At 42.4% G+C, this 17,676-nt stretch overlaps 1 protein-coding gene across 20 annotated transcripts in view; it reads right to left on the bottom strand.

The window, feature by feature from the left end:
* Positions 1–17,676, bottom strand: part of MAST4 (microtubule associated serine/threonine kinase family member 4) — a 617,295-nt gene that overhangs the window by 55,475 nt on the left and 544,144 nt on the right. For all 20 annotated transcript variants that reach the window (XM_084800734.1, XM_084800722.1, XM_084800737.1 and 17 more), the window contains 5 exons: positions 13,003–13,160; positions 10,892–10,967; positions 8,569–8,778; positions 3,227–3,328; positions 1,780–1,912 (listed from right to left, as the gene is read on the bottom strand). In XM_084800734.1, the coding sequence (XP_084656860.1) occupies positions 1,780–1,912; positions 3,227–3,328; positions 8,569–8,778; positions 10,892–10,967; positions 13,003–13,160 (679 nt within the window). The remainder of the gene's footprint in view (positions 1–1,779; positions 1,913–3,226; positions 3,329–8,568; positions 8,779–10,891; positions 10,968–13,002; positions 13,161–17,676) is intronic.

Raw genomic sequence — 17,676 nt, 5'->3', positions numbered from 1 at the left:
TTGAAAAACTACTCTTAGAATGAAGCAATAAAATCATTAGGAGTACAGAAAAATTTCCAGTGATAAATTTACACTGTCTAACTTAAATGTGTCAAATACCATTTTTTATTTTCTTAAACATCTCTTCAGACATATGAGAGGGTATCACATTATTTGTGTCCCAAAGTTCTGCCTACAGTGATGTTTACTGCTGGAGAAGAAAACTGCACAGGGCAAGGCTCACTGGTTGACAAGTCATAGGCTGACACAGCCTTAACTGTACCGACGTGAAGAGTCACTCTAACATGCTTTGACAGCCTGCTCTCTCCAATTATTTTCATGAAAAAAAAAAACACAACAAATTAAAAGATGGTTCTGTTTTAAACAGAACTTCAGCTAAATACCTATTATCTGGGAAATCCATATTATTTGTAAGCAGTGGGTAGTAATGGGATGGAACCGGGAGTCAGTTTTTGAGGCAGGAAGCTAAGCCATCATTCTGTAATGCCTGAAGAGATTTTTTAAAAACTCATCTAAATACCATTAGGCATCTGCCCTTTTTATTCCATTGATTTAAACCATTTCTGAACACTCATGATTCAAAAAGGTAAAGACGGTAATTTAAAAGCCATGGGAGGAAATCTCTCCCCAGGGGACTTTTCAGAAAGGCAGCCACCAGTCTCTCTCTCTCTCTGTGAGGAATCTGTTGTGGTGTTGCTTTCAGTATAAATTTATCTGGCATTATCTCCCTGTAATGCATGCACCATTTCACCAGAAGCAAAGATACAATGTCCGCAAGAGCAAACAAAGCAGAGAGAGCAGGAAAGGGCAGGGCAGAAAGGAGAGAGAGGGCTCCCTAGCTCAGGACAGGAAAAAAGAAATCTTCCTCATCAACATTTACCTCCACCACGAACAAGTGAGCAGGGTAAACACTGTCTGCAAATTTGATTTCATGATCCAGGAAGATGGTTTGGAATGAGGAAGTCAATGGTTGTTTATGAGTCTAGGGGGCGGGGGGTGGGGGTGAGATATGTAGAGTAAATGTTGTATGTAACAATATCAAACAGTAAACTAGACAAAGATGGGAGGGGACACCAACATTAGAATTTTTGTTTTTTAATGAAATAGCCGGTTGGTGGTGGTGCATGCCTTTAATCCCAGCACTCAGGAGGCAGAGGCGGGTGGATCTCCATGAAATCTAGGCCAGCCTGGTCTACAGAGTGAGTCCAGGACAGGCAAGGATACTCAGAGAAAGTCTGCCTTGATGAACCAAAGGGGGAAAAAATATCTTTCTTCATGGGATTCAACTCTGTACCCTCTTACAAGCTTTGAAGGAAGCACCCCCATAACCCCCATTGGCTCCCCCTTTATATGTTTCCTTTTTTCATGCTTACTTGAGACAAGTGAGCTTAAAAATGTACCCACCAATGCTGCCCCCCCCAATTTAAAGTCATCTACTTTAGCTGCCTTACTCCTAAATTAAATTTAGATGTAGCTTTTTAAATGAATGTTGCTTTCTAGGAACACTTTGAAAATTAAAGGCGCTCTTCAGAAGGACCCCACCGGTCCCTGCAAGAAGAGGCCTCGGGAGGATAAAATCCAAGTGCTGACACACAACGGGGCATGGTCACTTCTTCCTCTATACTCCGGTATGGCTATTTCTTTGCAGTACTAACCAGTGTCCCTCAGGAGGGGCCTTTTCATAGAGACATGCCACATAGGAAACAGGTACAGGTTCACCATGAGGCTCCTCAGATGCCACCGTCGGGGAGAGGGAAGGGTAGGCCTGGCCGCACTCACCTTCCAAAGGGTCCTTAGTGAGCCCCAGCTGGCTGATGATGTATCTCGGGATGTCACTTTTGATTCCCTGACCTTCCTTGGCATGGCCTTCGGCGGCTTCCAATAGGTAATAAAATTCTTCAGGGTCAAACTCCTGGCAGGCGACAGGCACAGATTAATAGTTCTTGGAGTCAAAAAGGCCTGAGGTTTTATTACATAAAATCTCACTCAGAAGAAAGCTGACACGGCTGCAAGTTGTATAAGAAGAAAGGAGGCAAATGCCTTTACACACTATAGAGTTCTTGCGGCATACTTGAAGCCTAGTCACACTCTGAGGTAATGCATATCTACAGTTGGTAAGCTAAGGGAAATGACTATCTTCAGTTTTCTAGTTTCTTTGTGATATAACTTTGAAGGTACTATGTTCTGTTGAAGATCCGGAGCCCACTGAAAAACAAGGGGTTTACTGTTGCTCTTTTTTGTTGTTGTTGTTGTTGTTGAATTCTCAGTATGTTGTCCAGACTATCCTCCGATTCCTCACCTTAAGAACCTTCCGGTCTTCCGAGTAAGTGAGGCTATTGAGGCGTGAGCCCCATCCCCCATGCCCAGCTGGGTTCGCTTTCTCCCCGAGATCTCCCCCTGCTGTGTCTCATCAGGCACTCTATGTATTTATGGAGCTATGAATATTTCCATTTCATAAAACATTATGAATGTTAATTAAAGTCAGGGATAAAAACCAAAGCACCTGCCACCGTGTACACATCGTGAGTGGTGCTGAAAGTCGTCACACATGGGGAGATGTTGGCAGTCAGCAGAAGTGAAAGTGAATTCACAGGCCCTTGAAGAATCCTGATGCTCAAAGCATCAAATTTGTTTACAGTTTTGACTGACATCTCAGAGCATCATACAACCAAACATTTTGAAAAAAAAGAAAATGACCACTGACCAAAAAGATACAAACAGTAAAAATATCTAATGTCTACAAGGAGCAGTCGTCCAGACTCGCTATAGTCTTTCAAATGACTGCCAACTAGCAGTCTTCCTGGTCTCTTACTTCTAACACAGCGCATTTTAAAACAATAATTATAGCCACGGGTCACCACAGCCCTGACTTCCCTCAGCCTGAATCTCAGTGACTGCAGAAGCATGAGGCGCAGTAAGCATTTTAAATCAGCTGTGGCATAAGGTTATCATGCTGAAATACGGCCACGCATATTATTTCATGATCATCCTTCAAGTTTGACCAGAATACAATATGACTACTGCTTAATAAGCAGCGCCAAGGCCAGAATTCCTTCTCAAAATCGGAGAAGACAGACCACATATGGATGCCATCAGACGTGCGTTCCCCGTGTCACAGTCCCTCCTGACTTTTTCCATTCAGCACCCGTGGTTGAAGCTAAGAGAAGCTGGAGCCACTGCTTTCCACGGTTAACGATAAATAATGTCACATCTAAAGGCAACTTACCAAGCACTCCAATAGCCGAGCGGGGCGGGCAATAACAATTAGGATCTTTCGGACTAGCTGTTTAATAAACGCCAGCTCTCCACTTTCAGAGCGATCATGGGCCTATGAAAAAGCAATGAGCAGAAAGATGATAGAGCAGCCTCCACTAAGTGGAAAAGAAAACCAGCAAAGCATGCTAATTAGGCAATTTTTAAGAGAAAAAAAATCAGAAATTAAGTGACTTAGAAAACACTCTTACAAGACATTATCTCTAACATAAATGGACACTATCAGGCATCTACAAAATAGCTCTATTAGCTAAAGTTTAATTGCAAAACTTTGATTTATTGCGCTTTAGAACTCGAATGTGAGGATAAGGACTGTTAATGCGAGCCATGGATGATGGAGACGTTAACTTTATGATCCACGGAGAACAGGGTACCAGCATAGGCAGCTGAACGTGAACTTGAACCTGGCTGATGGAACAGTTTAGACATAGCAGCTAAGGTACAGACAGATCGCTTTTGTTATCCTGGGACCTGACATGGGCCTCTAACACACTCGAGACACACTTAGTATGACGAGCCTGCAAGTCAGTTATTTCCTCACCTGTGGAACGCATGCAGTGCCACTGCAAATGTTAACCACATATTGTTTATCTTCAGATGCATACATGGATTCAGCACCACTCACCAAATACATAGCACGCAGGCACTTAGCACAGCAAAACTGAACTGCCTTACGTACTTGTTGAATTTAACTTTATAGGTTAGCCTAGGCACAATAACTAGTCCAACAGCAAAGCTCAACTTATTAATAGTCACTGACATTTTTAGTTTTTTCTTGAAGAAACATGACAGTTCAATATTAAAGCTGGCATAGGATAAAATTTGGATAAAAACCGTGCATGCTGATTTTCTAAGGCTTTTGTAATTTTTAAGGTTTTTAAGATACACCTTCCTAAGGATTAAAGAAAAGAACCAACATGTTGCTAGTGCCATGGGATAAAATTCCAGAAACATTAAGAAACATGTTTGGTCATTCTTGGGAGTGTTCATCAGTGGCCAGTCCCACCTTCAGAAGAGCTTGCAGACAAAATTTGTAAAAAATGATTACATCATGTCCACTACATTTAAGCTAAAGTCCCAACACACAGCTTGAACAGATGAAGAAGAAGAAGAAGAAGAAGAAGAAGAAGAAGAAGAAGAAGAAGAAGAAGAAGAAGGAGAAATAACTGTAGGATATAATATGCTCTACATCTTTAGAAAAAAAATAGCCCACATTTCAAAGACAAGCTCTCTTTAAATATTCTTTCTAATGTTTGTTCTGCAAGAAAAAGAAATTTTAGAAAATACAGCTAACGTTCAGAAAAGTAACTTTGATTCTTGTAGTTCATCATTGCTAAATACTAATCTTTAAAGATAAATTGAAAAGCAAACAAACAAAAGGCTTTTCTAACCTCTTGGTGACCGTTTGGCTGTTGCTACAATAACTGCTGTTTTATGAATTCACAAATATAACGAAATTTTAAAACAGACGTATGTTTTGTTGTTCTTCCCCCCAAAAGGACAATAGTCAATTCAAATGGCAAAGATTTCATTTCAATGACCATAAGATGATGACACCTTCTGACTTCTAACAATCATCAACTATGTCATACTCCAAGACACATGTGTTCTAATTAGCTCAAATAATATTTTATTTGCCAAACTAGTGAAGGAAGACAGGCTTCATAAAACAACAATCAGAGAAATGGCACAGCATGAGAAGAAAGTGGCTTCCTGGTCTCTTTCCTCAAGCTCCAAAGGGACTAGTGGAGTCCCTGGGTCTGTTCTGTAAGTGCTGGCCACTATTAAAAAGGACTATGACCCAGATCTGAGAGTACATTAGAATTTCCTTTGTGTTTTATTTTCCTTGGCTAAATACACCTCGGTGAAAAAGACACCATAGACACAAAAGTATTCATCTAAAGTTGACCTAGACCCTGGGACTTTAAAAGGCATCTGTTAAATCAAGCTGTTCAAACCATAGGGGGATCTGTGCCTTGGGGTATGCAGAAGATTGACAATAGAAAAGTGATGAGGAGACAGGCCTGTCGGGCTCAGAGCGTCACATCTGGGGACGGACAGCTGCATGCCAGAGAAACCACAGCATGTCCCCACCGCTCTGCTCTCTCTAGAAGGGGCATACTCCTCTCAGACAGGTTCGCTCCAACCTCTGGACACATACTGGCATTGTGCCTCTAAAGGGAGACTGAAAGAAACTACATCTGTGAAGAAACGCAAGAAGACATTCTTACTCCCTTCCAACAGTGACCTTTAGGCCACCGGTATACGCGATTCTCCGGCTCCAAGAGAAATTTCTCTAAAACTTAACCTTTTTCATCTGTCATACAACCCACTCAGAAGATCCTTGAAATGCTAAGATTTATTTTTAATTGCCACGGAACAATCTGCCACGTCTGCCATACATCAACAAAAATGTAAGGGCGATTTCCATATAAATAACTCTGGATATCAATTCTACCTCCTTAAGGAGCTGCCGAGAAAGGACAGGAGGAAAACACAGGACTAGGCTGGTCTTTATGACGCGATCTTGCATCTTGGCTGGCCCTATGGGATTCAGGAAGAGGTAGGTCCTAGACGCCGACTACAAACGTGTGCCTCTTTCAAAAGTGCCATGGCACAAATGCTGACATGGTGAAAAGCAGCAGCAGGATTAGATACTTGACATTATACCATCAGGGATCAAATGTTTGGTATGCAAACAAATGCATTTTCTTCCTTCTTTTCTCCCTTCCAAAGTAACTGAGACATCCATGAACACCAGACACGGAGCACTGAGCTAGGTGCCAGGGAGTAAGAGATGACCCATGGTCCTCAAAGAGTTCACTGGTAGAGATGTGAGGCTTCCCTCTTTTTACACCTTCAGTCTTGTTAGAATATACCGTGGCTAAACAGAACAAGTGGGGAATACAGACACAGGCCACGCTATGGTGTTTGTCTTCAGCAGAAGAGTGTTGAGCTATAGTTCTTGGAGCTGAACAGATGCATGGATTTGAAGAGTTAGGTTAAAAAGTAGAGGATTAAGATAATAAGGCAATAAGGCTAGGCCGGGCATGGTGACACACACCTTTAATCCCAGCACTCGGAAGGCAGATTGTTGTGAGTTCGAGGCCAGCCTGGTCTACAAAGCAAGACTAGGATAGCCAAGGCTAAATAGAGAGACTTTGTCTCAAAAACAAACAAACAAACAAACAAACAACAACAACAACAACAACAACAAAAAATAATAAGGCTAGTTGGTGAAGAGGAGGATCTGAGCCAGGTAATAACAGAACAGGAGAGAAAGGTTGGAAAATACCTAGGAAGAAATCCCGCAGGGGCTAATGGCTCCCTGATGTAGAGAAAGAGAGTGTCTTAGCTCAGAGTCCCAGCGAGTGCTAGGGCAAGGGTGGTGTTGATAAATCCTCAGTACTCACTGGTAAAGAAGGTGCTAAGTCTAACTGAACCATGTCGGGGTTACCCACCACTGCTCCAGCAGGCTGCCCAAGTACAGAGGTATACAAGAAGCCAGCAGACATGGTAAAAGCCACTAAAGTTCAAAGGACTGTCACCCAAGGCAGGCAGCAAGATCACCAGCAGGAGGGTAGAGAATTGGGAGATGGAGGGTGGGAAGGGAACACAAATGAGACTGGAGAAAACTCACTCAGGGAAAACATGGGCTAGAAAGGAAACCCTGGTAAGCAACAGGGAAGGAATGAACAGAGAGAGACCAAGATGAAAGTTGAGGGGTAGAAAGGAGGAGAGCAGCCGGGCGGTGGTGGCGCACACCTTTAATCCCAGCACTTGGGAGGCAGAGGCAGGTGGATTGCTGTGAGTTCGAGGCCAACCTGGTCTATAAAGTGAGTCCAGGACAGTCAAGGCTACACAGAGAAGCCCTGTCTCAAAGGAAAAAAAAAAAGGAAGAAAAAAAAGGAGAGTGTAGACACTGTAGGACCATGGGCGTGCACCAGTTGAAGTTTGGCCCATGCACTAGTGCCAGTCCAGGCAGTATCATCGGCTGTGTGGCGGGCTCAGCACAACCACAGAGGGTTCGCCTTAGCAGCTCTCCTAGCAAGTGCCTACGGCCAGCATAACTCAAGTACACGGCCAGTTCCCTGCCCGTTCGTTTTCACTTTAGTTTATGGCAGAACTGCCTTATGTCAAATGGTAAATTGGTAACGACCAAACCCAAAAGCTATGTATGCGTTCACCCTCAGAGGCAATCTATGAGGCACCACTTTACTAGTGACATGTGAGAGACGGAAACTATGGACAACAATGCTGTTGGGAAGCTGGGATGAGCAGCTGCCAGCCAGAGAGGCACTTTCTTATCCTGCGAGAACTCAGCATGTAGGTGCAAGGGCAGATGGGTTTCTCTAAAGCAGGGTGTTAGGATTTTCCTTCAGTTCTGTAGGATTACTTATGTATTCATTCAGAGCAAACACCCACCATGATTACATTTACACGGATGTAGCTTTCACCCTACAAGATACAGAAATACTATAAATCCACATATAGGCTAAATGGGTTTCCTGGGTAGGCTGCGGCCAATCAATTTCAGTCATAAGATCTGTAGCATACGCTAATTCCATCCCACCATATACATTCCCTGCGCGTCCTAGGTGTTATCAGGAGCCAGGCATGAGGGTGCTGGGGAGACGGAGTCCTGCATTTATCTGTCATTTTGGAAATTGGATATTTAGGAAAAGAAGAAGAACTGATATGAAGGAAAATAGAAGTTTCCAATTTACTACCCAATGCCACATGCAGGTTAATTAGTAAGACAGAGTCTAGTAGAAACCGGCAACATCCCATTTAGCTGTTTTTAGATAGTTTTAGATATTAAAATTAGATAGCACCATCAATAGCACACATACACTCAGGCAATTTATAATTTTATAGGTAAAGTTGGGAGGAGGGGGACGGTTGCTTAAGAATCCTTCACAATCCACTTATCCTAGAGTCAGAGACTGTTGGGCCCCAAGGTCCCCGTAAAGGGGATTACACTAACTTTCCATTACTAGGCATAGTGATCAGAAACCAACTCATAGCAAACAGCGATCAGTTAGGTTTGTTTGCACATGGTGCTGTGTGAGTACCTCCACCCCGTCTCCCTACCCCACTTCTGTGCAGCACTTTCCTGGAATGTGACCTCCATCTTTTAGGTAACCACTTATAAGCAAATGGTTTTACAATGTGTGTGTGTGTGTGTGTGTGTACATATATATGTATATGTGTGTGTATATATATATACACACATATATATACATATACATGCCAAGAGAAATGCAAAACAAATCACGGCAACCCCGTTCTTACCTCCTGTAGCAACTTATCTAATTTATGCTGTAATTCAAAGAAGTATCCTGACGTGATGAGGCCCTGGTGGGACTTATCCAAGCAATCACGAGCCAGCTCGATAATCTGATGGTGAGTGAAGCTGAGCACTCCGTCTGCTAAGGGGAGGACATGGTCTGGGGCATAGCTGGTGATGATTTCCTTTAGGCGTTCTTCCATCTGAGCCGTAGCCTGTTTGAAGGAGACACACACACACACACACACACATGGGTATAACACAGGGAGACATACACGTGAGCCACCCAATGAGCTTTCATTTTCACAGGCTGTGAGTTGTTACATAGAATCCTGGGAATGGCGTTGGAAAGAAACCTCACTGGAGGGCTGCAAGTATGGCTCCCTCACTGGTAGAGAGCGCTTGGCCAGCATGAGGGAGGCCGTGTACTCAGTTTCCAACAACAACAACAACAACACACAGGCACATACACGAAAAAGAAGAAACTTCACTTCTGCATGATCCTATCATGCAAATGTGTAATTGTGCATTCGTTTGAGCCCGCTGCCCAGCAACAGCAAGCAGGAGTGTAGATGTTGACTGTTGGTGTTAAGGCTGCATCTATGAACCTCACCAGTCACTGACAAATGACAAATTCTGATGAGGACAATGATACTCCATGTGCACATGTAGGGCAGGTGCCATAGAGAGAACTCCCGTCAGAAGCTAACCCTGCCCTAGAAAAAAAACTAGAGAGAAGGGAAGAGAGAGAAGTGAGAGGCCCCACTTTTTGGAATAATAAATATTTGAAAATAACAATAATAACAATAACAATAATAATAATAATAATAATAATAATAATAATAATAGTAATGATGATGAACATAATAAACATTTGAGGTATTAAAAAGACCTGTTTCTGGCCATCAATTCCCCTTATTTGATGCCTTGCTGAACATAAGCTGGTTCATGTAAACTTCTTGAAATAATTCTAAGCATGTTTGTGGAGGGCTATGCTGTCGTGTTAGATCAAAAGCTCCTTCGTATTGGTCATCAAAAAACAGTAAGTATCTCTTTAGTTCTTATTCAAAACTCAGGATTATGCCGGAGTTTCTCAGTATGAGCCAAAAGTTCGTCTTTGTGGCACGGTTTCAAGTGTTCCAGGAGTAAACATGTAAGCAACTTTATCTTTAATCCACACGCTGTGCCCTCAGCACACGGCCAAGGGGATAGCCCTCACCAAACAGATCTACAATTTCCTTCCCAGCCTTCATTTTCTTCCCTGTGATCGCCTACTGGCTAATCAATGTCCCTGGCTTACAAGAACTACATAGGCAGGGAGATTCCCCTACCCCCACCCCTGTTCTCCTCCAAACATTGACCCTCATTAACTAGGCACAGTCAATATCGGCTTCCCTGGTGGGCAAGCGACATGTGATAAATAGGTAAAGTGGTGCTAATCAATGCCATCAGCGTTAGCTTCATTACAAATACTAAGTAGTCTGCTCCTGGTTTATGAACCCTAAGAACTCCCTTTGTTCTCGCGCTTCTGGCAACAAAGGTGGTAGGCAATGGTCCAAACGCTGTAGGGAGGTGGCCTTTGCCTCGTGAGAAGGTACTGGGACCGAGGTGAGTGGAGTGGCCCCTCACGGAGCTGCAACTGGTAAGCAAGGGGCCTGACAGCAAGCCTTTACACACAGTACTCTGGCTTGATTCTAATGCCTTTTTACCAGGGGAGCGGCAGAACATACCTCTGCTTCTACAGTAAGAGGTTTAGAAAGGAAGATGGAGCCAAGGCGGAGGCAGCACATGGCTTTAATCCCAGCACTCGGGAGGCAGAGGCAGGCGGATTGCTGTGAGTTGGAGGCCAGCCTGGTCTACAAAGTGAGTCCAGGACAGCCAAGGCTACACAGAGAAACTCTGTCTCGGAAAAAAAACAAAACAAACAAAATAACAACAACAACAAAAAGATGGGAAATGGAAATTAGATTTAAAAAGGAAAACAGTTTTCAGCCGCAGCAAGCTTCTGAGAGAAAACCCATGCGCTCTTGACAATCAATCACACAGCGGATGAGGAACATGAATACAAAGAGTCCATTGGATGTAGTACCTTTGAGGGCCTCCTTCTCTACCTGCCAGAGCCCCTGCTTTGGGGCGTACATTGGCAACATTCACCTTACAGAGTGTTGTGGTCTCAGCAGTTGTTTGCCTCACATTTGTTTAGTTGCTTTCTCCTCCTAAGAAGGCTACGGTGGGTGCATTTAGTGCATTACGTTCCTGGGCTGGGCCCTCACTTAACAAAAGCCACCCTGCAGAGGTTAAGCCTACGTTGCCCACTCCGTCCATTACCTTTGGGAATCTTTCTTTGTAGACATGGTTCATCATAATTATTTCGTGGTCACAGCAGGCGGGGGAACGTCCAGGGCTGCAAGCAAAGCAAATTACCCTTTTTTAAACCTGCCACAGCATGAGATGAAAATAAGCCTGTTATTTCTGAACAGTCAGTTGCATCAGAAATACTATGCAACACTCATATGGAGAGTAGATGTTTTAGATAATAAATTACAAAATCAGTCATTAGCGCGCACACACACATCTATACATAAATACCGGAAGACACACAAACACAATGAATAGGATTCAAAACACCAAGTATAAGGAGTCCAATGCCACAGAGTAAGCACAGTCATGGTACCCTTGCAGAGAGGCTATGTCATCATGCACGTGGCATGAGCTTGTGTAGCCATGGCAACCAATCAATGAACGGCAGTCTCAAACAAAAACGGAGTGGCCACTGACAGCAACATCCAATACACGCTTAAGCATGCAATTTCACACTTCTGTTATACACCTGCGCTCTGCCACACACCGCCACAGAGGGCGGAGAGTCTTCCATGGCACAGGTGTTGTGGTGAAATCCATTTTCTACTCTAGCAGATATTTATTTGGGATGCTGAGGTAGGCATTATGTACAATAAACAAACAAACAAACAAAAAGGAACAACATAACAACAACAAAAACCCAGAGGTATACAACTGTTGTGTGCTTCTATCTGTTTGCTACTTTGTATCTTTCAGGCAAGAGAGTTGCACAGTTTGAGGGTACCTATATCCCTGGATAAATAGAGCTTAGGCTAGATGCCCTGGGTACTTCTTAAAGAAAATTAAAAGTAGAACCTCTGCAACAAAACTCAGGGACTCTAGATAAAATAGGAAAGTTTTTGTTGTTGTTGTTTTTGTTTTTGTTTTTTTAAATCCTAGATCTCAAGATCACATATACTGCAATTATGTAGTGTGGGCTCCTCTGTTACTAGTTCATGATACTTTATGAACCAGAAAGATACAGAGGGGAAATCCTTTCTTAGTAAACTTCCAGGTTGAACTGCATGCCTGGCAAGCTAATTTTTTAAACACTAAAACGTTAACGGAATAACATACACCAATTCTGGCCCATCAAGATCTCATGTTGACAAAGAGACACAGGCCCTGATTTCCCTTCTAAGAAAGACCTGTTGCCCAGAGGCTGGGTGTGCCATCAGCAGAAGCCTAGAGCTCGCTATGTGTCTTCCAGGATAGCCTTAGCTGCAGGAAGGAACTTCCTACAGTGACTGAACCTTCCCAGGATGCTGCTTTAAAAAAAAAAAAAAAGGCCAGTGACTGACTAGTTTGGAGCAAGGATATAAACGGAGGGCCAATTAGTCTACAGGAATCACAGGCCAAGGTGGGCTGAGGCAGATGGGCCCATACTACACTGTTAATTATCCCTCTTGCCCAGTCTTCCTTTTCCCCTTTCTTTTCCACCAGTGAAAATCCCCAGAGCACCTTCATAAATATTCTGAGCAAGCCTCCTTCCTGGTTGGAGGTTACCACCATCTGGTGACATCACTGTGAAACCCACCATTCAAAGCAAGACAAGAAAGCAGCCCTATTCAGTACCCAGAGGACTGCATGTGACACCCACAAAACCCAGAAGGCACAGAGTCCTAAGACTGTGCTCATCATCCTGGAGAAAGTAAGACTTAGGTGGGAAGACAAAATAGACTAAGATGGGTCTTATGATATTGAATCTGGGGGAAGATATCTTTCCATTTAGTTCCTTCTCCCTTTTCAACAAACTTCTCTCTTGGTATGGTAATATGAACTGCTCTTGCACCACCATTAATTGATCTTGAACTTTCTATGGCTAGACAGTTTTTTTTTTTAATATAGATAATCCCCAAGGCTTTTGCAGCAATTAACATACTGTGAAAACTCAAAAGAAATATGATGACTTCCTATGACAATTAACAATAACTATAGATGGAATATAACACTTCTATTTATGACTATCCACGAGGCAGTGAGCACACACACACACACACACACACACACACACACACACACACACACACACACAAATTAGAGAGATGGTTGAAGACAAACAATTCAAGCAAATACCAGGTTAGGCTGGGTCTACACACCTGAGACTTCGGGAACGGGGACGCATGGGCGTGTTTCTGCATCGGTTCTCAGTGGCGATGCTTTCTGTGGTGCAAAAATGTTTGGATAAGAAGTGTAACTCATCTGGTGTTGGCTGGTAGGGTAACTGGTGCAACTTCTCCTGGGAGGAACAGGATGACTGAAATAAACCAAAGTAAAGTTAGGACACTAACTCCAGAAAAATAAAAATAAAAATAAATCCTAGCAATGAATCAGAGCATCAACCTTGGGCCAATACCACCATTTTATGTTGGGTCCATGACAGCAACTATAATCCAGACGCACGAAGTGACTTCTCCCTGAGAGTACAACATGCCTTCTACATGTCCCCCAATTTGTCTACAGCTTACCAAAGATTCTGGGTAAAAACCAACCCTGTGAGATGGACAAAAGCCAGTTAAAGCCCAAGGAAGATGACAAACTCTGGGGCAGAGTGGCTATGATGGATTAGCTCTTGCTAAAGAGTCCCCTGCTGCCGTACCCAGCAAACGCTCTGACTTGTAAGTAAACGACATGGTTATATGCTGTGAGATCATAAATAAGGTAATGAGCCTCCCTCAATCAAAGCATGCTTCCCTTTGATGGAAATGCCTCCCGGGTATGTTATGGGCAAAAGGAAGGAAAGAAAAAGCAGAAGCCTCTGAGTGACTCCACTTTCTTATTTGGATCTGAAGTAACTCTTTCCTTTTTTTCTTCTGGTGACAAGTGGGGACAAGGCAAGAATGTCCCTTCTCACTGAACAGTTTCAGTGGTCCTAGGCCTTTATCTGGATTTACTTCTTAAAATACATCACTCAACATCTGGAATGTGATGGAGAAGGTGAATAGTTAAAAACGGGTGCCTTCTAAATAAGCTGACATTGGGAACTGTGCAATGAAGGAACCGTTGGCTCTGGCTTTCAGGGGGGTGAAAAGCTCAGGAGATTGAGAATTTTCGAATACATGGAAACATGGCTAGAATAAGCCCATTTTTTGAAAGATACTAGTCATCTGAAAATGTCAGTTCAAGCAGAGTTTTTCATAAAACAAAAACAAACAACAACAACAAACTGTCCTTACAAGAGGATAATAAATAGTATCTTTGTAAACAGTAAAGCACCACAGTGTAGTAGCACTGGAAATTAATGACCAGAGCTGAAAATATCCCTACACCTTGAAATTATAAAACGCCTTGCTAAGTACATAGTAAGATAGACAGAGATTTTTTTAATAATGTAATGAGATTATTTTATAAACCGTAAAAATGAGAACACAAGGAAGAATTATGAGATTAAACCAAAGTTATATTCAGGGTAAATAGGCACTTTAAAAATACTTCCACTATGAAGAAGGGAAATAAAACACATGAACTAAATCAAGTCAGAAAGTCTGGAAAAGAATCATTAAAAAAAAAAAAAAAAAAAAAAAAAAAAAAAGCAGGTAAGAACCAGAGGCGGTAACCACAAAGATAAAGAAATTAACAAACGGGAAAATGGGAGAGATTTACACAGAGGCTTGAGGATGCAGCTCAGTGGTAGAAAGCCCACACTACACACACACACACACACACACACACACACACACACCTACATTACCTGTATCATCACAGGTCAATCTGTGTCCACCTTTCTGTCTGCAAACCCACTTATACATATAAGTTTACAGCAATCACTTTGGGTAGCCAAGTATGAACTGATCTGATAGGGAGCTATGTAAAATAAGCAACCCACTTAGTGTGGCTGTTGATCCAAGGTGCTACAGAAATATTAATATCTCGGATTATGACTTGCAAGTTCTATGGCTGATGGGCTACTGTGTACAGGGCAGCAATCATACTGGCGATCGGAAAGTGGAAGTTAGCTTCCAAAAGCAGCAGGCTCAGGCTTTCTCATGAGCCATTAAGGCTGGTGCTTGCATGGGACTAATACCAAAAGGATCCTTGGAGGCGGAAACGGCTCTAGTGGTATATTTAACGTTTCACTTATAACACATAATAAACTGTAGTTTCCAAAATGAGTGCAGCCATGTAACAATTGCTGACCTCAACTGAATCTAAGGTAATTTTTGTGATTACAGGATATGTGTTACAGGAGAAGGGCATCAACACAATACACCTATATTTAAGATTTGGGACAGTTATGGACTGAGTAGTGCAACTGTTGCACTGGGTGCTGCCTTTTTGATACCAGAGGAACAGGGAGGCTGGAAGCATCTCTAGCCGAGAGCCTCAGCTTAGAAGGAAATCAAGCAAGTTGTGAACGGAAATGAGCAAATCACAGACTACCCTAGGATGAGCAGAGGGCACCTGGGAACAAAGAGTAAAAGCAGCCAGTGGCATGTTGGCTAACAGGGGAGAGTAAGTATAGTTTCTTCCGAAGTGAGCATCTCATAGTTGCTAAGGATACTAGCGGGGTCATCGGGAGCAAGTACCACCCCTAACAGCTCATGTCTTTTGCTGTTCCTGTCTAGGCTGGCTTCCCAGTGACCATCCTGCCTCGGCCTCTGAAGCAGCTGGAACTACAAATGCGCTTACAGAGCAGCTACCTCTGGTGAGCAAAGCCTCCTTGGATCAGCACTCTCAGAAGAATTTCAAGACTCAACGTGGGCGTTTTTCCAATATAACTGAGTTTTGCTGTTTCTCATTTCTCCAAGTGTGGGGTTAGAGTCTCATTACCCAACTAGTTTGCATATGGCTTTATGACGACACCATAAATCAAACCCGCTCCCAAAAAATGAAGATTTACTCCAAAAGCTGCTGCTGCTGCTCCTCCAAGCAATCAGGCTCCTGCTACATTTTCTATGTAATGGTATCACTCAAGTAAACATTTTTGTCTCTCAAGACAACCACTTTGCAAAGGATAGTCCTCACGTGCATGCATAAATTCCTACTTGTTATTATTAAAAATAATATAGTTTAACAAACATATCTCATATTTATGGGCACTTATACTCTTATTTCCATTCTTTCCCTTAGTGGAAAATAACTTATCTGGTGAAAAATATATGGAGGGATATCTCCCTGCGACTGCAAGTCCACTTTGCTTATTTCAAAATTAAAAATTATGATGTGGATATTATCTTGCAGAAGTCCCACAAATTTGTTTTCATTGCAAAATTTTACACTTAAAGAACTGACAATGCTAAATGTTCTCTGGGAGAACAGACTAACTATATGACAAAAATTTTTTCCAGTTTTGGAAAATAACATCTTTAACACTTGGTAATATTGACGTTGTCTGTAAAACATTTACATTTCAGCACCAATGGGTCTGGAGTTCAGCTAACAACACAATTGTCTGTGAACTTTTAAAATTGCATTTTGAAATACTTCCAGGTTTTCCTGAATATAACCTATATTTTTTTTTCTTTTTTAAAAAAAAGGTACAGTTTTGACTGCCTAAATGTCTATTAGTTAATGAGAGTTCTAAGAGCCATTCAGATTAGGAATAGGAAAGCAGAAACTGAGTTGCCAGTTCATATAACTGTGCCTGGTATTTGAAGGACAAGGACAGAATCCTAAAGAGGAGCTTTGTCACCTCCTCTTGTCCGTTCTATGAAAGAGTGAAGAAAGAAGCAGCTGACCTACGCAACAATAAGCATAGTCCAGACCCCAGAGCCCTTGCTTTTGGCAAAAGGACAAATTATGGAAACTAAAACTTCATTTTGAAGGGAAGAAATGAGAATTTGGGACCTATAGTTGCCTACCTTCTCCATCAATACACAAATATGTAAGAGAAAAACTATTAACAATGCTGTGTGTGTGTGTGTGTGTGTGTGTGTGTGTGTGTGTGTGTGTGTGTGTGTGTCTGTCTGTCTGTCTGTCTGTCTGTCTGCCTGCCTGCCTGCCTGTCTAAAAATGGTCTTGGGGTTTCCTGTTTTAGACACATGAACTTTAGAGACATTAGCCTTCAGGCAAATGACCTACAAAGTGTAACAAGAGCCAGGCATTAGGGTCTAGACCACTTGCTGTATTTGTACGGATAAAATAAAGGGATGGCTAAACAGCCCCTCAAAGAATTTTCTGGGCTTTAGGTTTCTCATTTGTAAAATGAGGGGGGAAAAAACAGCAGCAATGTCACAGAATACATCATCAGCACATGGTGAGCCCACAGGCTTTAGGGAGCTAGACTACAGCTTATATTATAACACTTATAAACATATCGCTTAAAAATTATTTAGACCCAATGATCTTATTCAGTGTATTCATCCTTTATACATCCACTTTAGGAAAATGACCTGTGATTACTAGAAAAAGAAGGTGCGTCTTGTACTCTCCTACTTTTCAGAGAGAGAGAGAGAGAGAGAGAGAGAGAGAGAGAGAGAGAGAGAGTTATCTATCACTTGAACTGTCATTAACATTGGATGAATGTGATGCAAAGTGATACTGTTGTAAATAAAGGGATCTGCAGCCAAAACCTATGGGTTTTAGCTTTTAGTCTGGGGAAGACTAAATGAGAGTATGGGCAAGGAAGGCACAGAGCAAAAGACCAGTACTGTTTACTTGTGGCTTGGTTCTAATTAAAGGCACCCAGGGTCTAGGGAGGGACAGCACCGAAAATGCTTTATCATTTATTTTTGCAGTATGGCCCCACATTTTCACATCTGAAATAAGCCGTGATGGCTACTACCATAATAATCAAGTCAAACCTCTCTGGTACTTAGCAACAATTTCATCCA

This window comes from Acomys minous (assembly GCF_964271855.1).
Source record: "Acomys minous genome assembly, chromosome: 11".
NCBI classification, from domain to species: Eukaryota; Metazoa; Chordata; class Mammalia; order Rodentia; family Muridae; genus Acomys; species Acomys minous.
Note: the sequence above shows the minus strand (reverse complement) of the source record. Positions and strands in the feature narration are given on the sequence as shown.